General features: G+C 34.3%; 1 protein-coding gene across 4 annotated transcripts in view; it reads left to right on the top strand.

The window, feature by feature from the left end:
* Positions 1–1,616: 1,616 nt before the first annotated feature.
* Positions 1,617–24,280, top strand: part of LOC145691349 (uncharacterized) — a 65,661-nt gene continuing 42,997 nt past the window's right edge. Inside the window, exons 1-4 of one of the 4 annotated variants that reach the window (XM_081766896.1) lie at positions 1,622–1,773; positions 10,022–10,105; positions 13,094–13,212; positions 21,447–21,548. In XM_081766896.1, coding sequence (XP_081623022.1) covers positions 13,175–13,212; positions 21,447–21,548 — 140 coding nt within the window. In that variant the 5' untranslated portion in view covers positions 1,622–1,773; positions 10,022–10,105; positions 13,094–13,174. Of the gene's footprint in view, positions 1,774–2,104; positions 2,650–4,004; positions 4,175–10,021; positions 10,106–13,093; positions 13,213–21,446; positions 21,549–24,280 lie in introns of those variants that run through there. The other 3 variants (XM_081766895.1, XM_081766894.1, XM_081766892.1) reach the window with 3 other exon arrangements.

Raw genomic sequence — 24,280 nt, 5'->3', positions numbered from 1 at the left:
TCAACGAATTTTTAAAAATTTGCACCCCCTGCCAGAACATAAGTTATGATTCTAGGGTTTTGAAATTTCACACATGTAATACCTATACGTAGATATAACTTTTCCGCACTACAGCGAAAGGGCCTATGATTCTATTGAAAATTTACAAAATTTCAGATTTTCTTTTTTCTTTTTCTTTCTTTCTTTCTTTCTTTTCTTTTTCTTTTTTTTTTTTTTTACAAAATTTTCGAAACTTCATAGGCCTTGTCAGAACAGAAGATATTATCCTAAGTTTCTGAAATTTTACAGGGGTAATACTTACATGCAGGCAAAATTTTTCGGCACTACCGCAAAGGAATCCTCAAACTTTCTATTTTTTCGATCCCCTACCGTAGGCACTCTTGTACCCTGCCTATCCTATTGCTACGCCACTGGATACAGCCTTCGAAACATTTTGCCAGTGCGGTAATTGAAGCACTTCGAGGTGGGGGGAAGTTAATGTGTGCCTAAAATATACTTGTACTAAGAGAGTACACATGCAGCAGTCTGTGCAGCAGTGGCGTATACTGGTTTGATGGCTTGGGCTACCACTTACCTTTGTAACAGGTTGAAAGGGATGCTAAACTCCAACGAAACATAATGCAAATTACTTTGTGTACTCCAGTTGGTATCCTTATGTGGCTCATAAAGAATGCTAGCTAATAATGGCTATCTAGTTCAAATTGGTGAGCATTTCACGTGCAATTGAATCGAGCATGGCTTTTCAATAACGACACTACAACGTTATTTGCCACAAAATACTTCTAAACCAGACATACTTCTGGATGCAAATAAAGACAAACTGGATCGTGCAATGTAAAATTAATCTTAGAAATATTTTTGTACATGGTAAAAGTAACAAGGCCAAGACGTTTTCAAGTTTACATCATCAATTGGGTGGAACCCAAGTTCTGTATATAAATTTGAAATCAAATGGTGTTGCATAACTAAGTGCACGATTTCTGCAAAATTACCTCTCTGATCTAATAAAAATGTTAAAAATGTAGACAATAATAACATTCATGTGAAATGCGTTTTATAACACTTTTATTTGGACGAAGACTTATTTAAGGATAATTTATTTGTACCGCGTAAGAAGTGAACATAAATCATGATTTATAATGCAATGTATTTCACAAGTAATAATATAGATTATTTCCTCTCTCTCTTTTAAAACACGCACACACACAAAACAGAGAAACGAAAGCAACATACATAGAAGCAGGTTGAACTTGACTAAATCGACCAAGTGTAAACGCCCCATAAGGAAAGAAGATATCGAAGTCGATACAGGCTCCATCAATCATCTCATTTTCTCTTGTCCTCTCTACCAACAATATCGCCATCATTTCTCTCTATTCTTCATAAATTTCACGGTTCTGGTCCATTTAATGTAGATTCGTTAATTTTCACCTTATCCCCACCTGTTCTTACTGCCTACTATCTTTATTTACAAAGATCTACGTTATTTAGCATCTCATAAGCATCTCTAAAGATTCATCTCATTTCATCATCTGTTTCTTTTGAAATCATCGCTTCTAATTGCCGGGAGAGCGATCTTCGCTGTGACAAGTAGCAACCGCAGAAGAAGAAGTATCAGATGATACCGAAGTAGAAGAAGAAGAAGTTTTCTGTGATTCTGTAATTTTAAAGGTTGGCGGCAAGTTGCAGGCATTAATAATAATAATATATTTAAAGTTCTGTCAGTAATATAGAGCCGCTTCGAGTTGTGAATAGTAGTGTAAAAGTTATAAGGTAAGGAGTGGGGTCTTCATATGTATAATAATATTTGTTATAGTGTTATTTAATATTTGGTCGAATATGTCACAATCCCGTTGGACTAGTTGTCGGTCAGAAAAAGTAACACCTTTTTTCTCCATTAATACTTTCCGCAGTTCATAATAGTGTTTATAGAATCATTTCTGTACGCAGTACAACAGTAAGAAGTCTCCTCGTGCACGGAAGATGAGACATGCGAAATCTGTAGGACGGACAAAAAAAAAAAAAAAAAAAAAAAAAAGATCGTAACCAACATGCCTGTTACATATTATGGGTTAAATTCCAAAGTTGGGCGTCCGTTTCCAGCGAAATTTTTAAAATTTACAGGAAAGATATGGATAATTTGATCATTTGTGTGCTTGATAATATATAAGAGTCTCGAAAAATCTGTTTATTTGTTATATATAAGCGGTTATAAACATGGGACTATACGGCGAGCGGAGGGAACTACTTGGCGCAAGGTAACCGAACAGTTGTATTGTGGGAAAGAAACGAACATTTATGTTATCAACATGGCGAATGTACAAGGGCAATGAACTAACAGTTTTAACATTTGTGAAGCAATACATTGATAACGAGCAAAATCTTTTAAAAGTTTGTGAAGAGCACGGATTAATGAACCTAATAACACATTGCAGAAAGTGTAGAAAGGAGATAACAGCGAAAAAACTTGACGAAAGCGGACGCCCAACTTCGGAATAAATGCCCATATGATTTATATTTTTACTAGCGACTTAATATTTGTAAATATTCAGGTAAACTCTATAGCGTGCAGATAGGGAAATGAGGACCACTTTATAAAATTACGGTGCAGGTGATGTTTTGGCGTACCACATTTTGGAAGGTTTACAGGTAAAATTTAATACTTTGCATGAAGGACATGTTTTTAAGGAACGTATTTTTGCAGGCGACAGAATTAAATACAAAGGAATACATCTGTATTTTAGATTTACAAATGTAGGGTTACTAGTGTAAAATCATTACAAGTGTTTTACGACGGATAAAATAACTGAATACATATGAAATATGGCTCTATTTGATGCTAATTTCCAGTTGCGACACATTTCTTCACTACTCTTACTTGCGCGCATACTTACCACCGCTAACGTGCCTGCTCCTATCTGACAAACCCCGCAGTGGTTCACCAGCTTCGGTCTGCTCTGACTTGCTTAGATAGCATATATGCTTTTTAGTTGCCACCTAGCATATATTTGTTTTTTCTGCACTGTGGGTTGGCTAAACTGCCGCAGATGGCGACCCCAGATAAAACACGCATAAATCTGTGTTCAACGTTGTATTACAACGTATCTGTTCTTACGTTCATATATCTTACCTACAATTACCCCTGTTTCATTCCTGACCTTCCCTATTCACTATTAATCACATATATTTCTTGCTTTGATGATTATTTTGCTCTTTCCTACACCCGTATGCATCAATACAAACATTACTGCGCAAAATTAGTACCCTGGAACTATTAGGTGTTGCAAACTACGCACTACTCATAAATGATTAAAACAATGGGGCCGATTAAATGTGTGTTGCCCCACCCAAGCCTGATGTAATGTCACGTGGTATTTTTTAAGGTGCTTGCAGTTTTACTATACGAATCCGTAGTACTAGGAGTGGGTTAGAAGCCCCGCAGGGCTCGTTTCGTTCCACCTTGACCCCCATGATAATGCAGCAGCATACATGTCCTAAGTTAGTTAATAACGCAGTGGGGTTTGAAACACTGTCAGATAATGCTCTACTGCCTCCTCACCTGATATCGTCCACGAACATATATAATCCACAATTTAACTTACGTTTTCTCCTTTATTAATCACTCTACAGCGATGACCTTTCTAACGTTTATTACTCTCATTATCACCTTTCTTCTGATTCAGTTCATTTATCCGTAAATTTTGTATTTAGGGGCTGCCGTCTGCGGCAGTTAACCTTGCAGATTTATTGCTACATATCCGGAAGCCGTATTTATACGCAAATTGTAAAAAAAAAAACTTTAATTTTTCAACAATTCTTTGTAGTGATGCGCCAAAAGCAAACCTGTACAAAAATTATTTTATTTTATATAATGCCCTAATGTAGTCTACATTGTTATTTTCCATGCTATCTCATTTTATGAGGTTATACTTATATTCATGACATATGAACTTTTCTTAGCAGGAAGTGCACTCACTGCCTTAGAAAGTAGCTATTTCTTACAGGATGAATTGCATTAATGAATACAGACTGACTTCAGGAAGGTTGAATGTAAATAGAGCATTTGGATATGTAACAAAAACTACAGTGCATAAAACACAAACCAACTTCCGGTTAAGTTTAGAGGTGCCTCTCCGTTTTTATAAAAATTGCGAAAATTTAAAGGAGAAATTAGGTAAGAAATGATGATTTGGAATTCTTATGTGATGTTTAGATGTGTAAGTTTGGCAGTAAAGTTACGTTTAATGCGGGGAAAGATATGTAGAAGTGGATACTATTTGTAAGACACGGAAGATTTCTGTGATTCAGTTGCATGGTAGCCTTATAGAATGGCGAATCGGTGCGTTGAATGTAATATTTCCGCATTGAGTTTTACATAATTATATAACAATAATAAAGAGAATCTATTAAATTTTTATGAGAACCACAGATTACTGAATTTAAGTGATAATTGAAGGTTCTATGAGAACCGAGTCTAGTCACTGTTCTAGTCTAACTAAAGTCTTACCAGGTAACCTAACTTAAGAATTTTTAAGGTTTTAACTGCTTTTTTGTTAGGTTGAAACTGAAGGTACATCTCTAAACTTAAGCCTCAACGGGTGCCCCGTGTAGCGTAGTCGCTAACGCTCTCGTTAATATTTGTTTTTCACATTACTACTACGAATCTAAAATTTAAAGTTCCATACTGTGTTACTTTTCTGTATAAGATTTTTCTGTACATGTCTAATTTTGAAAAAAAAAAAAAAGTATTTGTTATTATTGTTATGACCATTATTGCTTCTTTATTGTTGCAGACTATTTCGTAACTTGAAATTTTAAAATATTCAATCCTTCCGGCAAAGTAAACATGCATACGAATTATCTATATTTGTGTTTTAAAAGTAAAAGAGATTCGTTTGTTAGTTCGTTATTTAGTGATTCCCCTTCTTAATAAAAGGTTGAATACAGTTTTCGAAAAAGAAGATGTATTTTCAACAACTTGAGCCCTATATCTGATTGCAGTTGTTTTCTATTTTTAAATTAAAATGAAAAATAAGCATAATGATTTACCACGGGGGAAAAACAGTGGTCGAGCTTTCTTCTCTGTGAGAAGGATGTCAGTAATAAGAAAAAATACTACAGTATTTTATATTTTCAAATAATAATAATAATAATGTGTGTGCCGTGAGAATTCAAGTTACGCTGAAAGTGTGCCGCAAGTTGAAAAAGGTTGGGAAACGCTGCTCTATGACCTATGGAACCCGGAGATTCAATGCCGCGTTTACCAATGCTCTCCACTGAATTCTATCCTTGGCCAACTGGATCCAGCTACTACTCTGTATTCCTATTTCTGCGAGACCCATCTTAATATTGTCCTCCCATCTGCGCCTAGGTCTTCGTATGGTCGTTTTTCGGTTGGTCTTCCAGTTGAGATTTTGAAAGCGTTCCTAGTTTCTTCCATCTTGTCTACATGAACTGCCCACCTAAGCCTCCTAGACTTGATGATTTTGACAATGTTTGGTAGACCGTATAAATTATGTACTTCCTCGTTATGAAGTTTCCGCCATTCCCCGTTCCCGTTCCTCTTGGGTCTGAATATTCGTCTCAGGATCTTGTTCTCAAATACTTTCAGGCTATGTTCTTCCCTCAGAGTAAGCGACCATGTTTCGCAACCATACAGAACAACAGGCATGATTATCGTATTATATATTTAAACTTTAAATTCCTCGACTGAATTCGTGGCAACAAGAGATTTTGAAGTGAATAGTAATACGAACTCCCTGCTTTTAGTCGACATTTTATTTCTTCGTAAATATGGTTTTCGTCTGTTAATATTCATCCTAGATATTTGAAAGTATCCATTTTATCAAAAGTATTATTTGATATTTTAACGCATCCATCATTTGCCGTATTACGATCCCGACGAACTTCCATGTATTTAGTTTTCTCTGCATTCACTTCTAAACCTATATCCGTGCAAGCGTTTAATATGACCTCTGCTTTTCTTCCTATTGTTCTCCTATAATCCCCTATCAAATTTACATCATCAGCATACGCCATAACCTGGTGAATACCATTCAACTCTAGGCCGTAGTTGCTATCTTTGATTTTCCTTATAGCGTATTCCAGGACAGAGTTGAATAATAATGGCGACAACGCATCTTCTTGTTTCAGGCCATTCTCGACGTGAATGCTTATGCACAAAAAATTTCGTATCCGGACTTCACTTTGGGATTCATTTAAACATATCTTAATTAATCTAATTAGTTTTTTTCTTCGGTATTCCAAATTCTGTAAGAATGTTGCACAATATATCTCTCCTAACTGAGTCATAAGCCTTTCTAAAATCAATAAATAATTGATGTACCGGGGTATTGTATCCCCATTTATTTTCGAGTATTTGTCGAATGGTAAATATTTGGACAATAGTTGATCGATTTCACCTAAATCCGCACTGATAATCTCCAATAATTTTACCTGCGTATGGGGTCAATCTTGCTAATAGAATGCTTGATAGGATTTTATAGGATGTTGACAGAAGAGAAATGCCTCGATAATTATTACAGACAGTTTTGTCGCCTTTCTTGTGAATTGAAACAGTGATTGATTCTTTCCACTCTTGTGGCAATTCCTGCTTATTCCAGATAAGGAGAATGAGTTTGTATGTCTTGTTCTACAATTTTCCCCCTCCAGTTAAAATAACTCAGTCGGGATTTCGTCTACAGCGGAGATTTGTGTTTCTTAAATTTCTTTATAGCGATATCTACTTCTATTCGGTTAGGTTCTGGAATAAACATTCTGCGGTGTGCATTTCCCTTTCTCCATGCACATTAGTTTTAGACTGCGTGTTCAGCAAATCGTCAAAGAAATCTTTCCACTTATTTAAGATGCTATCTGTATCAATGGGAACTGTTCCGTCAGCTTCCTTTTACTGTGAAGCAGATATATTTAATGAAACAAGATTTTGTTTCAATGTGAAGTAACTGTGATAATTAACTAAATAGTGGAATAATAATAATAAAAAAAAAAGCCAGGAAACGGGAGAAAACTCTGAGAAAATCAGCACATACCGTGTTTGTCCTTTTCAAAACCCACTTTGCAGATACTGGGATCATCGAATTAGGGACCCACGCATCAGAAGTGAGTTCTGTATCGCTGAGTCACAGCAGCCCTTCGTTCTTATGCATTCTGTTCAGGGTGGAAAAAAATCATGATTTTTTTTCAAAAAAATCATTTTTGTTGATTTTTTTTGATTTAAATCAAATCTTTTTCTTCGTATAATACAAGTCGCGAACTGAAGAAAAAACATTAGGAATTAGTATTAAATGTTAATTATGTCATTTACGTGAAATATTGGGTTTAAATTTTGAATTAATTCCCAATCGTTAACCTATTTCAATCCCAAAAAATGTTTCTTAAGCATTAAGGAAAAAGTACAGCAATGTATATCAACATGACACTTTTCTTTTCACGAAAGTTACTGCTATTTGGCAGGGGCATATTTTTAAACAATTGGAACTAGCTAGCGGCACGAAATCCATATAAAGTACATAAATTTCGCCCAAAATTTTAAAATCTAATTTTTTTTCTTGTTTCGGAGAGGGGATCGGACGCCTCTAAATACGCCCCTATTATCTGGAAACAAACAAATAGACGCGCACACGAAAGAGTTTTCATCTTAAATGTCCATGGTGATTTCCCCGTTGGAATAGAAATTTTAAAACCTTGTGTTACAAAGAGAAGAAAGCAGGGTTCACCCGTAACCCGTTCAAATGGGATTTTCCCTTATCGTTCCCTACATGATACTAGTTTTCATACTGTGCTTACATACATTTGAGTCTCATTGTATTATGATTATTATCTTCCGTAATCGAAATTACAGAAGAGAAACGGGATTTTACTTACTTTCACTTTAAATTAATTCATTTCGGAATTTCATTTAAATCAACGATTTTTATTAAAAAAGTCAAGTGATTTAAATCTTGATTAAAATCGTGATTTAAATCAGACTGATTTAAATCAATCCACCCTGATTCTGTTTAGGATTGCAAAAGGGTTTCATTTATAGGAGTTCGGATGCTTTGGAAAAATTACGGAATGCTCCCCATTATCTTCTTTCCGTGCTGTAATGTGTATCATAAACTATAAATACAATTCTCACTCAATCAGTAAGTATAAATTAACATTTCAGGCGCTCACAAGGATACTTATTTAGTTAAGCTCAATCTTTTTAGCCTGGTGTTCAAAATTGGCATGTAGTTGTTTATTTTTCATGTTCATGTAAGGCGAATTTGGTTTTTAGCGATTCATCGTAATAGTACGTAGGTTATACGAGTAAGATGCAAGGGACAATGGAGAAAATGAAACTAGGGTCATTAGTGCATTATGATATCCAAAGAACTCACATTTAAACTCTACTCAATCAATATTGTGTTTATTATAATTTTAGTATTATTTGATATCACCTTAGCTGCTAGAGAAGGTAAATTAGTGAGCAAAAATTCCTCGTACCTTGTGACTTTTTTAATGCTATGCTTAAAAATCATTTGTTTTTATACCATCTTTCAAAATTGGTTATTCTCTTTTCACATTTACGTAATAAGCTATGTTCGTTATTTAATGGAATAAATAAAGTGGGATAACAAGGACATACTCCGAGAAACCGATGTACATAGCTATTTACAGAAGCTGTAGGTCACATATTCATAAGAAAAGTGACTTACCTTATGCCTCCTTGTTTATTACTTTAATTGAATATTTCTTCCCTCCCTGGGAACGTCTTATGCTCAATTTTTATTACTGTATCATCCGATCCTTACTTTCAGATCTATACTAATTTTGGTTCTTTCCTTTCTAACTTTCCAGACATCAGTGAATGTTAGAAAGGAATTCAGGACTGAAATTATCATTTATTAGTGCAGTATTTCATTACTAAACATGCTTGAGGATAAGGATCATTTTCAGTTCACACAATTGCACCGTTAAGAAGTTTAGCAATCTTATTGGGGAACCTAAATAGGATTTCAACAGGTGTTTTCTGAGGATATTTACATTACTTCAAAAATTGGATCTGGACACATTACCCTCAGTTGGAGTTCAATTGTCAGCTGAAAATTATCCCATAAATTCACGCCTGGTGCCAACAAAAATGTAGAACTAGCTTTTGGAAAAGATATAATTGACAGACTACACAAACCAAATAAGTGTTCAACCACCTTAACCCTAAAATTTACAAAATTTGCGGAACGTTAAATCTGCCAGTGGAATTAAGGTTTGCAACAACGAAAGATAATTTGGGGAACAACCACACAGAGCATATTCATGTGAATAATGTTTTTGGAAAAACAAAGAAATAGAGGAACACATTATTAAGGACAATCAAAAATCGAAATTAAGTCATTGAATACTTGTTCTTTAAAGGAAACAAAACTTACATTTGGAGGTGTAAAAGCAAGGATTCGGTGATACAGTAATGAAAATGGTGCTGAAAGGAAATATTCAATTAAAGTAATAAACAGAAGCATAAGGTGAGCCACGTTTCCGATATACATAGCGTTTAGTTGTTTAACGGTATGAATTGATACATGTTTATTAACTACAAAATAACTTTTGTACTTTTGCAATATACAGCAAAGACTTAGGTACTATTACCCACTGCTACATTAGGTATTAGATTTTCTGTACAGGTGTTTTCTCTTGTAGGTGTAACGTAACTTCGAACGCATCAATGTGCACCTTATTACGGAACTACCTTGATACCTGACATTACATTTGTGAATTCTGATAAGGGATTCTTTCCAACAAATAAACCTAGAATTTCAAGTCCTTGCAACATTAAATAGTATATAATTTTGTTCAATGAGATTACGTCCACATTTTATTTAATTAGTATTTATTTAATGGTATTAAATAAAATATTAATAATTTTTGATTACTGATGTAGGTTTTAACATTGTCATGGTAGAAATGTGATTTAGATTTAAAAAAAAAATACTTTTATAAGAAAATATATGTTGTTCTACTGTTTATCTTTTTTTTTCAGCAAAATGGATAAAAAAGACTCTGATTCAGTTTGTTCATCTAGTAGCAAGCAGTCTACTTCAGGTGGCAGTACTTCAAGCACAAGGTACAGCTAAGCATTATTGATGTATAATTATTATTACGTTTAATCAAAGCGTTGATCTTATTTTGCCTAGATCGTTTTTAAATCAGATTATATGTTTAAAAAATTTGCTTATTAAATACAAATTTCAGTATGCTTTCCCTTAAAACTGTTCAGATAATGAATGTATTACTAGCTTATATGTTTCAAATTACACCTATTTATTGGCACTTGTTCAAATTTATTCAGAGAAAAATATTTAGTACCCATATTCTTACTGTGAATATTTCTTGACTTTCTTTATTATTAATCTGTTCCAAAATTAGTTAATATTCTTTCATCTTGTATAGAAAGAGGAAACTTTTACACTTGTGTTCGACAAAAAATCTTACCTATAAATATTTTGAAAAAACGAAGATTGTATGATGACAGGTCAGGAGGAAATCACTAACAGATGATATGGTCACTGAAATATTCTGAGAAAAACAATGGAGTTATTTCCGAAATGTGGATATTAATACTGCAGTGGAAAAAGGAACATCACTTTCTGAGAAAATAAATCCTCTCGTCCACAAGTTTAGCACTCAAAACATACAACCTTTAATTTTGAAGAAAGTGTATGACTTACAGAAATGTTTCACACAACTCTGAATTCAACATTTTCGTCAAGTTTAACGTCTTATAGTTGGAGAGTTTCAAAAGCCATCATTGGATGACGCGCACTCCTGTGCTTCTGAGTGCGTACTGCGTCAATCGTGGCGTTCTATACACATGCAAAGGGTACGCAGTGTTTGTGGTTTCACGATTCTCGATTGGATTAACCGTTTAAGAGAAACTTTAGGACACGTTATCACAAAGAGCTACCCTAAAGACAGACTGTTTGCATGATATAATCGTTTCATCGACACTGTTGTGTAGCACACAGGACGGCTGGTCAAGGTAGGCCTGCAGCCTCTGAAAAGATGATCGAGCAGGTGTGGTAGGCATTCTTGTATAGTTCACGAAAATTAATTAGACGTACGAACTAAGAGTTGAACAATTCTTAATCTATAGTATGGAATAAAGTTTCCCAGAGACGCCGACAAAATGCGGGACCGGATAACACAAGCAGTTGCCACCATCGATACAGACACGATCCAACGGATTTGACACAAATCTATTACCATTTGGTCGTCTGCCGTGTGATGAAAGACATCCATTTTGAACATTCGTAATAGAAAAGTTATCCTGGTTTAAGTGTTGTGTGAAATTTTTTTGTAAATTCATGTGGTTCGGATTCCACGTTAATCAGTAGATCCACGTCTTATATAGCCTCGCTGCAGAACGGGACGTTAAACTCAAAACCAACTTATTTTTGTAAATAAATAATAGATACTCACTTGTATTTTAAAAAAATAGTTCTTTATATGATTTCTGCTTTCTGGCGCCTTTGTGAGTACCTCTAGTTGCTTATCTTTTCTTACATAATCATCCTCAAACAGGATTTTCCTGAATTATTTGAAGAACAACAGGACCATCCTTGGTAGTATCACTTGTACAGCCTCGCACTTCTTTAGTTATAGAAATCAGTTCTTTAATATTGAATGTTTAAATTGTGATACCACTGATAAAGTTTTAAAAAAACTACTTAACAAATAGTTGAAAAAAAAATGTTCTTCCATCCCAGCGCCACGGCGTGAGTTCCATTTACAAAATAAAAATACTTTCATACCTTTGAGCATGAACACTAAAAGAATTTTTTTTCCTGTGGAATATTTTATGGGTAGTAGTACAACTTATAATAGCTGATATATAACCACACACACGAGGATCACTAATTAAATTTGGGGATGTGGAAAAAGAGAGCAAGCGTGGAAATTACAGTCACATATTTTCAAAATACTATATTTTCCCTCATGACTTATGCATCTCTTTATTCTCTGAAATAATGCCTGGGGGCACCCATGCCAGTCTTTGCTGATGTTTGCAACTTCGAAGTCTCTTCTACACTCAAACAGTTGCCTTCGAAGATTCTCTTTCAGTTTTGAACATAGAAAGAAAGAAGTTAAGATCTGGTAGCTCAGATCTGGACGAAGGCAGAGTGAGTGAAAGAAATTCGAGAATCGAGATGGGGCCGCGGTGGCTCAGTGGTATAGCGTTCACCTCTGGTGCTTGGGGTCCCGGGTTCGATCCCAGCCCCCGCCAAGTGAACTTTGTGGTGGACAAACACCGTGTGCGTTTGTTTTCTCGGGGTTCTCCCGTTTCCTTCCACTTTCTTCATTCCACCATTTCATTCATTTCTCATAATCACCGTCTCTAGCCTAACCGGCATAACCGTGGAACGTAAAACTCAAAAATTTCATTTCATTTTCGAGAATCGAGATGAGGCGTGAGTTCTACAAGTTTTACGAAACGAAACGAGAAAACTTTATTTCTAAACTCGTCTTGTCCCGTGGGCAACAATAAAAAAAGCTATAAATTTTGTTACAAAATGTTACCCGCTGAGTATAATTTTCCCCTTTTTAGTTAACCAAAATTGAAATATAAGACTTAAGCAATAAACTTAGTGTTACGTATTTTAATTTCTTATTTCATTGATAACATTTAAAAGTTTTAGGTTGTGTTGTAGCACTACAAGAAGAAAACGTATTTAGTTAGTAGTGTAAATATTAAGTAGTGTAAAAAATGAACTGCTGTTTTGTAGTTTTGTGCAGTTAGATTATAATTTCCTTTGTTAATAATCTTATTTTTTGATTCAAGAATTCTATGAAATAACAGCCTTATTTACTCTCCTTAACCTTACATAATTCACAAATAAACTACTTAAAACTGCAAAAGGGAGGTGGCAGTTCAACAACAACAACAAAATAATAATAAATAAATAGCTATGTGATTCTTATTGTTGATAATGTAATTATAAAGTATAATAATGTAAATTGTATTATAATGTTTTTTAATACCAGCAAGTAGAAAGAAACAGTATCAAATTAGCTGATATTATTGATGATGACAATATTCTTCTTTGTACTTCAGGTAAAATTAGTTGGGTCAGATCTTGAATTGTGGTATGTGTGTGATTGACTAGAAAAAGAAAGGTGTCAACACTAATTACAAATGGCATTTGTAACTAGGACAAGTAATGATGCTACAATGTAAGTAGAGTTCTTCATAGTCGATTTATGGAAAGCAACACATTTACGAAGATCATGCTCAATAGTTCATATATATATATATATATATATATATATATATATATTTAATTGTGCCACTATCTGACTCACCTGAACCAGGTGTGCAGCTAATAAACTATATAAAATGACGAAAACGATGGAACTTGAAAAAACATTCTTATTCACAGTGGAGTAGGCAAAGGGGATGATCCGTATCAAGCCTCCCATATCACAGTGATGTTGAAAATTGACTTTGCTTGCATGCAATTGCTACGAGGTTTTTCATAATTTATCATGAAATACAATGATTATATAGTCATGTTAAGCTAACTTCCTTCTCAAAAGCTCCATCTTTACCCTAAGGGAGGTTTCCTATTGTAGTCACAGAGCCACGTGTTTTTCCAAATAATACGAAGAAAAATATTGAAAAGATCTATTATGGACATTTGTTTCTGTACGCGATGAGACACAATCGAGTAAAATATCAAGTCTGCAATCCTGATTGATGTCCACAAGAGATTTGGTAACATAACGGAAGTCACGATGCTTGATGTTACCCCCTATCACGTGTTCTGGCTTGACTTTTTCTTGCATTAGCCTGCCTCACAGAACAGTCGTTTAAACGCCTATCCTTCTGTACAATGTAATCACACTTTTACCGTGACTAAATAAACTTATTTTATACCTAGCTCCGTGCAGCAGGCGGGAGAGAAGAAAATATGATGGAGCTTCTAATTTGATTGCTGATTGTGCGGTTGCACTGACTGCACGCAAGTAAGATGGGGAGAATTCGTTGGTATCGCAGGAAAAAGGCTTGACTAATGTCATTTCAAGGGCGAGGGGAGTCCGCAGTAGGTTTTCGAAGCATTGTGCGAGCTCGGTCATATTCATGTACAAATTATTGTGAAGAATCAAATACTTTCTTAGTGCACTTCACGTTCTCATTAAACCTGATTAAATTCAGAGAATGCAATTTTAGTAGATACTCTGTATTAATCCCCAATAGAAACACCAACATTTAATTATGCAGTATTAAATTTTTGAATATTAAAGTTATTGTTACAAAGTATTATGGGTTGAAGACTTTCCACGATTGATATTTCACACGAAAAAAAAAATATATATATATATTCACATATCTGTGGGGTAGGAAGAAGTTTATAATACAGCGTATTTCTGGGATTTAGAAAAACTGTGTCCATAATTGCTGTACAGCGTGCATTTCGACAACGATACGAATTAATCCAACAGTGGCAGAAACCATTCGTCGTTGATATATATATATATATATATATATATATATATATATATATATATATATATATATATATATATATATATATATATATATATATAAACTTATGTAAGGGAAAGAGATCAGGTGATTACTCAACTTAGAGAAAAATGTACAACGAATTCAAAATATTTTCGGCAGAGCCCGTCCACCTTGAATCTCAGGTATTCCAGACATTAAAAATTGTGATTTTCCCCTGTAGAGGTACATTAAAAAAACATGTTCCATCATTGCCTACTGACTTGAAATCAGAAATAGTAACGGAAATTTTGTGGAAGAAGACACATTGTCCATGCAGCGGTGAAAGGGGTAGAGATCATTTATAATTTTGATGACTTGAACTTGAGAACTTAATAGTTCGTAATTTTTGAACCTATAATACATGTACATTTTTATTATTATTTGAAATCGGATCATTCTTTTTTAATCACACTGTACTCCTTGATTAATACTTGTTAGTTTATCATTCATATCATAAATACTTCGTTAGTTGTAATAACTTTCAGAAATTTAATATTATTTGAAGAACATATTGTTGTTAGTTAACTAACTTACTTTGTGGCCTATGGAACTCGAAGGTTCAATGTTGCGTTCACAAGAGCTCTCCACTGACTTCTATCCATAGCCATCTGGATCCAGTTTCTATTTTGTGTTCCTATTTCTGCGAGATCCGTCTTAATATTGTTCTCCCATCATCGCCTAGGTCTTCGCGACGACAAGAGATTTTGAACTGAATAACAACACGAATTCCTCTGCTTTTAGTGAACATTTAATTTCTCCGTGAATATGTTTTTCGTCAGTTAATATTGATCTTAGATCTTTGAAAGTATCCACTTTACCGAAAGTATTATTTAATATTTTAACGCACGCATAATTTGACGTATTACGATCCCGATGAACTTCCATGTATTTAGTTTTCTCTGCATTTACTTCTTAACCCATGTCCCTGCAAGCTTTTAATAAGACCTCTGCATTTCTTTCTGTTATCCTTTCATCTCCTATTAAATTTACATTATCAACATACGCCATAAATTGGTGAATACCATTCAACTCTAGGCCCTGGTTGTTGCCTTTGATTTTCCTTATAGCGTACTCCAGGACAAAGTTGAATAATAATAGCGACAATGCATTTCCTTGTTTCAGGCCATTCTGGACATGAAAACTCGTGGACAAAAATTTTCCTGCCCGGATTTTACTTTGGAATTCATTTAAACATATCTTAATTAATCTAATTAGCTTTTTCGGTATTCCAAATTTTGTAAGAATGCTGCACAATATTTCTCCCCTAACCGAGTCGTAAGCCTTTCTAAAACCAATAGATAATTGATGTACCGGAGTATTGTATTCCCATTTCTTTTCGAGTATTTGTCGAAGGGTAAATATTTGGACGGTAGTTGATCGATTTCGCCTAAATCCGCAATGATAATCTCCAATAATTTCACCTGAGTATGGGATCAATCTTGCTAATAGAATGCTTGAGAGAATTTTGAAGGATGTTGACAGAAGAGAAATGCCTCGATAATTATTACAATCAGTTTTGTCGCCTTTCTTGTGAATTGGAACAGTGATTGATTCTTTCTACTCTTGTGGCAATTCCTGCTTATTCCAGATAAGGAGAATGAGTTTGTATGTCTTGTTCTACAATTTTCCCCCTCCAGTTAAAATAACTCAGTCGGGATTTCGTCTACAGCGGAGATTTGTGTTTCTTAAATTTCTTTATAGCAGTTTCTACTTCTATTCGGTTGGGTTCTGGAATATACGGTTCTGCAGTATGTATCTCCTTTTGTCCACGCACATTAGTTTTAGACTGCGTGTTCAGCAAATCGTCAAAGAAATCTTTCCATCTATTTGAGATGATATCCGTATCAGTGAGAACTGTTCGGTCAGCTTTCTTTAATATATAAGCACGAGGTTGATAGCTTTTCTTAAATTCGCTGATCCCCTTATACATTTCCCGAATATTTTTATTTTTACTATTATCTTCAAGTTCCTTAATTTTAGCTTTCAAAAAGTCGCGTTTCTTTGTTCTAAAAGATTTGGTAGTTTTCCGCCTGGTACCTGCGAAAATTTGTGTAGTTATTTCATTCGGATTTTATAGCCAATGTAATTTTACCTGTTTTCACTTCTCTGCTAGTTTAATAACCATTCCTGGTTGAACCATGGTTTGTTCCTACGTATTTCCGCGTGTCCCAATTTTTCTATTGCTGAACTTTTAATGCTATCTCTAATTTCAATCCAAGTATCCTCAACACTAGTGTACTCCGAATCTTCTAAAACCGAGAATCTATTCGAAACTTCAATCTGGTTTTCCTCTCTTACCTGGCTCTAATTTCTTTAAATTAGATCTCTCCGATTTCGGACATTCAATATTACCTTTATTCAACGATAATCTCTCTCGTATTATCGCTGCTACCAGGTAGTGATCAGTGTCACAATCAGCCTCTAAACGACCGGACATCAATTATGCTAGATTGCCTTCTTCTATCTACTAAAACGTGATCAATTTGATTATGTGTTTTTCCGTGTGGTGATGTCCAAGTGTATTTATGAACGTCGCTATGTGGGAATTTTGTACTCTTCACGATTAGGTTTTTGGATGTTGCAAAGTTCACGAGTCTAACACCGTTGTCATTACTTTCCTTATACAGACTTTCGCTCCCTATAATCGGTTTGAAAATATCCTCTCGTCCTACCTTCTCATTGAAATCCCCTAATAGAATTTTCATATGGTATCGCGGGAGTTGGTCAAATATCCGTTCCATTTCTTCGTAAAAACTGTCTTTTATATCGTCCTCCTTATCTTCAGTTGAGGCACGTACATTTAAAACAATAATACCACACCACCGTCCCTTAAGAGTAATAAAAGAAAGTCTGTCAGTAGTAAATTCAACCCGTTTAATTGCTGGTAATGTTCGTTTGTGAACGAAAAACTCTGTTCCTAACTGGTGATTTTTATTTCCTTCCCCGTAAAAGAACGTAAAATTTCCGGAATTCACAGATCCATTTCCTTCCCACCTAACTTCCTGAACTCCTACTAGGTCCATCCTGTATTTCTCTAACTCACTCGTTACGGACTTGAACGCACCTACCCTATAAAGACTTCTAATATTCCATATTTCAAATCTCATGTCCATTTTCTTTTGCTGAGGTCGTGCCAAGTTATCAGTCCTTGTCCGAGGCTTTTGTGTATGTTTCTGAACAAGTGCATTTTTCACTATATACTTCATATAGGAGTTCATAATTGTTGCATTAAATGAGAAATGGAATGTTAATGTTGTTATTGTAACTGTGAATTTGAAGAATCGAAAATTTGTTTCTTGAATGTGCTTCAGAGTTTATGCTGATGTGCCACAACGATAGTCAGGAAATCCTGGTTTTAAGATCATTCAATTTTCTTTTAATATTGCAACGTTTTACTTTAAGGAACTAGAACAAACTGGACGCATAATTTTACTCTCAAGCAGAAACATACTGTAAATTACGTTCGGTGGTAATCTTAGATGAACGATTTTTTGTCTTTTAAACAAGACTATTTCAAAAACTTGCTTATATTGAGGAAACGTATAACAGTAAACAGATTTTAAAATACGGTTCAACCTATGGTATTTTTTTTAAAATGGTAATTGATCTGTCATAATAACTATTTTTTAATTCAATTGTGGAATGATTTTACTTAATCACGCTTAAAAAATGTAGTCAGAAATAGACAAAAGTTTAATTTAAAAAATCACACTAAATTACAAACATGCTATTTTATGTTTGTTTGCATTGTGATATTTGAAAACATTATTCCTTTAAGTTTACAGCTCATTAAAAGCAATTATATTAATTCCTTCGTAAATATTATCTTTAACTCTTGAGTTGTTGATCTGTTACAGGTTTAGGCTCATTCCTAGAGTCTTGTTCACGAAGGGTGAAATTGAAGTAGTGAAATAAGAGCACTAAGGAAATAGAAAAAGGATATACTTCATTTCGGAGTTTATAATTGTTGCATTAAATGAGACAATGGGAACAAATACGTCACCATAGCCAGAAATTTTGATACTAGAAAAAGTAATGAGTGTCTTTACAAAATTAACAACTCTTTATAAAATATGGAGAAGACCCATTAATCAAGCTACTGATCCGTCACAGGTCACTCAAGGTTTTAGACTAAATCTGAAAAATATTGTCTTCCAAAAATCCATAAATAGGATGTCCCTTTGAAATCTATTATCTATTATGTTAGGACAGCTCCACCTAGTAACGCATTATAAAATATGTTGATAGTTTTCTCACTATTGCACTGAACTTTTCTTTGAATATGTAATTTCTATTCTGTAGATAAAGAATAGTGCTGTATAACGTACAATTTTTATTTTATTTATTTTTATTTTTAGGAAATGTATTTCAGTAAGTAGAGGGATTGGCGGACAAATCATTATCTCCTTTTCTAACAAACTTAATTCTTTATATATTTGAAAGTAAAATTCTTAATTGGCACTAATTAAGTGCTATATGCTAATATCCGTATGTTGATCCCTTACTATTTCTGCATAAAGAAGACTCACAATTGGAGCTATTAATCAGTAAATTAAATAGATTCATCCAAACTTAAAATTCGTGGTTTAGTATGAGTGGAAGATAAATTTACCTATTTAAATTTTAATATTAAGCGACATAATAATAAGCTTGTTATCACAGTATCAAGTCATACACAGGTACATAGTATGTTCACTATAGATCAGCACATTCATCAGTTAACAAACAAAATATAGGGGAAGAGAATTTTCTACGAGATTGAAGAGTCTTCACTATCGTACTGTCTATTGTGGATTTTAGTAAATAATTTAAAGACAAGAATATATAAACAAAAAGTGAGTCAGATTGTATCTGCTTAATAAAATAAAATTAAAAAAAAAAATCGTGTAGGCTAGAAATATGGGTGGGCAGTTTATGACGTTCTAATTGTTACTCTCAAATTTTCTGCTCCATACGAAAGGTCTTGAGAACATTACCGGTATTATATATTACGTATGAGTAGTGTTTCTTATTTGAATTAAATGCAAAGATAATTATATACGAGGGGTGTTCAACAATTATTGTCCCTGATATTGAAGAAAATTTATTTTTCACAAAGTTACCCATTAGAGCAGGGATGCAAATAAGCAACAAAACTTTACTCGCCCAAGAAAAGAAAGCTACTAGCCCAAGTCCCACAATAGAAATCATTTACTTACCTTCGGTATGATATTAAACACTCGCCCACACCGATGAACCACTCGCCCCGGGCGAGTGATTATTTGCATTCCTGCATTAGAGAGATGCACTTCGTTCACCTCTGTTCTAGAACTGTTACACCTTGAAAACAAAAAGCAGTTCATCTGCAAGCCATTGTTCCACAGCATGTGTAAGAGCCGCGTTATTTTCAAACTTCTCTTGAATATGCTGCTTTAACGTAGGGACTAAATGAAAGTTACTGGGAGCGATATCTAGGGATCTTGCAGCCTCCACTACTGCCATTGTGTGGTGACTCCTATGGGCCAGGATATTATACTGATGCAAGACGACTTATCCACGTAAAATGCCTTTCCTTTTTTTCTTGGTGATTGCTTGTAATATGTAAATTAACGGTGTGTAATATTGTCCTGCGAAAGTGCGTCCGTGTTCAATATAATCGATGAGAAGAACCTTTTGGCATCCCAAAACACAGTGGCATAACTTTGCCGGTGGATGGTTAGGTCTTGAATTTGCGGGAAAAGGGAGATATTTGGTGCCGCCACTGCATGCTTTGCTGCTTACCCTCAGGTTTAAAATGGTATAACCATGTCTCATAAGCGGTTACATATCTGGCAATAAAGTTCTGAGAATTCTTTTCGAACAGAGCTAAATTGATCTCTGATACACACACTCTTTCACGCTTTTGACCAACAGCTAAAAACATGTTTGTGATCAATCTGTCAGACAATTTTTTCAACCCTAAATTTTCATTTTTTTTTTTTATTGCACCGATAGATACACTCAATGGTTTCACTTATTTTGCACACAGCAAATTCTCCCCAAATTGATTGTACTAGTATTGTACGTAGATAAGGAATGGCAGATAGATGTTATTATTATATCATTCATTACCAGATCATGCACAACAAAATGTCTCCTTGCGTATTCACTGTTGTTTGAGGACTATCACCACTTCCCTGTTTACAGCTTTTGCCTGCCAGAACGAAATTCACGTGACCAGTGTTTTATCACTTGGTAGAACGGAGCACTATCACCCAACACATTAACCATATCAGCGTGCATATCCGTCGATGTTGTTAGACTTTTCATCTGGAAGTATTTGATCCGACATGCACTCCAGTTTCTCCTTTTGCATAATCCGGACGCACTTTCTACCTGCAAAACACAGAAAACACCGCCAGTATCAATAAATTGTGTACTTCATATCAAGCATACTTTAGAACATACCCTATTACAAGCACAAATATTTTTGTTTAACTCTTCCTATCAGGGGCAATAATGGTTCAGCACTTCTCATACAAAGAAAATGTTTTTGCATGGCATTCCGCTATGAGTCTGTTCTTTTTCCTTTTTTACTTGAAGTCCCACGTGGCTATATAATAGTACACGCCTTTGGTGTGGAAGACCTGGATTCGATTCCTGGTGGGAGCTCATGTTGTTGGGATCTTACGTTAAGTTGTAGATCCACGCCTCATATACCCTTGGTACTGAAAGGGACGCTAAACTCCAATGCAATCAAACAATCAGATTTTTAAACTTCTGTTTTATCTTTGGTGAATGAGGCTTAATTGGATAGCCAAAAACTTAAGAATGTAAGGATTATTTTAAAATTAAAATTTGATGTAAGTGAGGTAGCGTGTTGTCACTCCTTAAATGCAAGTAGACCTAAATACAAAAATGTATTTTATGCGTCTCATTAAAGTACTAAGAAGAAACTGCAAGCGAGATCAGTCAAGTCAAAATATATGGATGCAGCGAAGAAGGTGGAAGAAAGAGGCAGACTTGGAAGTGCATCTAAGTTGAGGTATGTAAATGATAGATTTAAAGTAAGTGCAGTTAAACCTATCTGTGCTTGCTATCGCTGGTTCCACGAAACGGACCATCTTACAGATAATATATTAATTAAATAATTTAATAACTGAATTATATATTTATGTATGATTTACACTAAATTTGCTTAACTTATTTAATAACTAATAAATTTAAAAAGAGTGTGTAATAGTGAAAAATGGTTTATAAGAGTAAATATTTGTATACTTACAGGTAATAGGATAGAAAAAAATGTACTGTACAATCATAAATAAAAATATAAATTAGCTGTTTCTCTGACGTACGTGTCATCCAGAGAAAAGATCAGTAACTGGGAAAACAGTTTCGGTGTCATGTTGTCTTGCAAAGTTATGTGACAAGATATTTATACTATTTGTTGATATATTATTTATTTCTTCAACTTCCTTCACTTTACACTGTCTTCATTTTCGTCAGTGCCTCTTTATTGCCAACTAGCTAACACGTATATTTTCTGAGCGTAGTCTCTGGTTGGATTCTTGGTATGGACACCTTCTTATCTAATTCCCGCGGCCTTTGTGCCAGGCTCAGTTCCCGATGAGAGAGTATTGAACGCATTACAGTGTTTCAGATCATACTTTAAACTGAAGGTTCACATCTCATATAATCTTGATGTTGGAAAATGACGTTAGTCCAATTAATCAGAATATAATGGTAAAAAATTCAGATTCATTTTAAACGTTTGCTCTTTCCTCACTTTGGCCATACAAAATGGGAAATTAAATACAATAGACTCCCGACTATCCTACTTAATGTGGTAGAAGGGCAGGCTGGATATATATATAAAAGCCGGTTAGACCGATGTTCTATAATTACTCACTTAGTTACAGGCCTGTACGTTTTAAAAATGTATTACAGAAAAAGGAAGTCCAGGAATAAAATATTATACATATTTTATATTCATATATAAATTTTATTATGTTTACTTAATTGCAGGAAACAAAATGGCATACACTGTACAAATTAATAGATACATTTTTTTAATAAACGAAACATTAACGTAAAACGTATGCTTAATTCTTAGAAAAATCATTTAAAGTTATTTTGCTGTTTGATGATTAATGCTTACACAAATATGAAAGGGTTGGCCTGAGATAAAATTGTCAATACTTAGTTTCTAGTTATTGAAACAGTCCGTGATAAATTACTGGATGGCCTTGGTGAAGTCACATTTTATTAAGGCGGTAAAAGTCGAGTAGATCGTTAAAAAAATTATTTCTAATTATATAAAGGAGATTTTTTAATTAGGCCGGATAGTACGGATGTGGATAGATAACCTGCCGTATTTTAGAAACTTCCTCTTCACCCCCCTCTAGAAGCGGAAGTTTCGAAAACGATGGAGCACGTAGTCACTCACTTTGAACGAGGATTTTACCTGCCGAATTTTGTCTTCTTTGGATAAGGGGTTCGTTAGATGATCTATTTTTGGTGTAAATTTTAATCTCCCTTCCCCTTTCGATACACATTTTAATAAAAATATCGATAAAAACCCGACCCAAGCGAAGTCCTATGTTCAAAAATTCATTTAAATGGTTTAGGTATCTCCTTACGATGAGACAACGTCGATGCCATTTGTATGTATTCAGAAAATATATATATATATATATATATATATATAGAAATTGCCTCTTTTCCCCTAAGAAATGGAATTTCAGAAAACGGTCAGGCACGTATCCACGTGTTTTCAGTAATGATACGGCAAGTTTCATCTCTGTAACGTGACGAGCTTGTAAAATACTCTTTTTGGCACATTTATAACACTCTGTCTCTTCCTTAGGAGACGTATTTTAGCTAAAGTGGAATCATAGAAATGCAATCCGAGGACAGTGCTAACTATGTTAAAAATTCATTTTAAAAGATTCAGCAATTTTCCCATCATGATGTGACAGACAACCGCAATGTCATTTTTGTGTATTGAGAAAAATATTTTGGAAAATGCCTCGTTATTCCCCTTAAAAACGGAATTTCCGAGAACACTAAAGCACATGACTGCTTATTTAAATGAGAAACTTATATACTGCTTTGATCTATTTAAGGTGACAAGCTCATGAGTAGAGACCGGATGTTTAGGCACTAAAAACCTGGAAAATAGGCGGGCAAATAAACACTTAAAATTTTAAAAATAGGCAGTAAAGTAGGCACTAAAATGTAACTTGAAATAGTGAAGATAAACACTCAATACAATTAAAAATAAATTCAAGCCATAGATAATATTCAAAGAATATAAAAACATACCTATTTGTTAATATACTATTTTACTCTATATATAAAAACGAAGTTTGACATGTATTCCATGTATACTTGGTAAATACATTCTGTGCAGCACTTTACCACTACACATAAGTCCAAATTTTATACACTTATCAATACACACAGCAGTCCAAAGTTTTACGACATCTTATCACTACAAACAACACTTATACGTATTTCTCGAAGAAGGCAGTATCCTTTCATGAAATACTAAATTATATAGTTTTCCCCCAGTAAAGTCTTATTTTGAAAAAAAAAAAAAATGAATATAATGAACAACGTTAGGCACTAAAGCAATTATTTAGGCAGGAATAGGTGAAATAGGCAAAATAGGCCAAATAAAATTGGTTTAAATTGAACCTATAGCCCCCATATAAACTTTAAAATGTTATTTTTGATCATATCTTTAATATTAAAGAATAGACATTTTGCCTAATA

Source organism: Thermobia domestica, chromosome 1 (assembly GCF_964235325.1).
Source record: "Thermobia domestica chromosome 1, izTheDome1.hap1.1, whole genome shotgun sequence".
In the NCBI taxonomy this organism is placed as follows: Eukaryota; Metazoa; Arthropoda; class Insecta; order Zygentoma; family Lepismatidae; genus Thermobia; species Thermobia domestica.
This window is presented reverse-complemented; position numbering and strand designations above follow the sequence as displayed.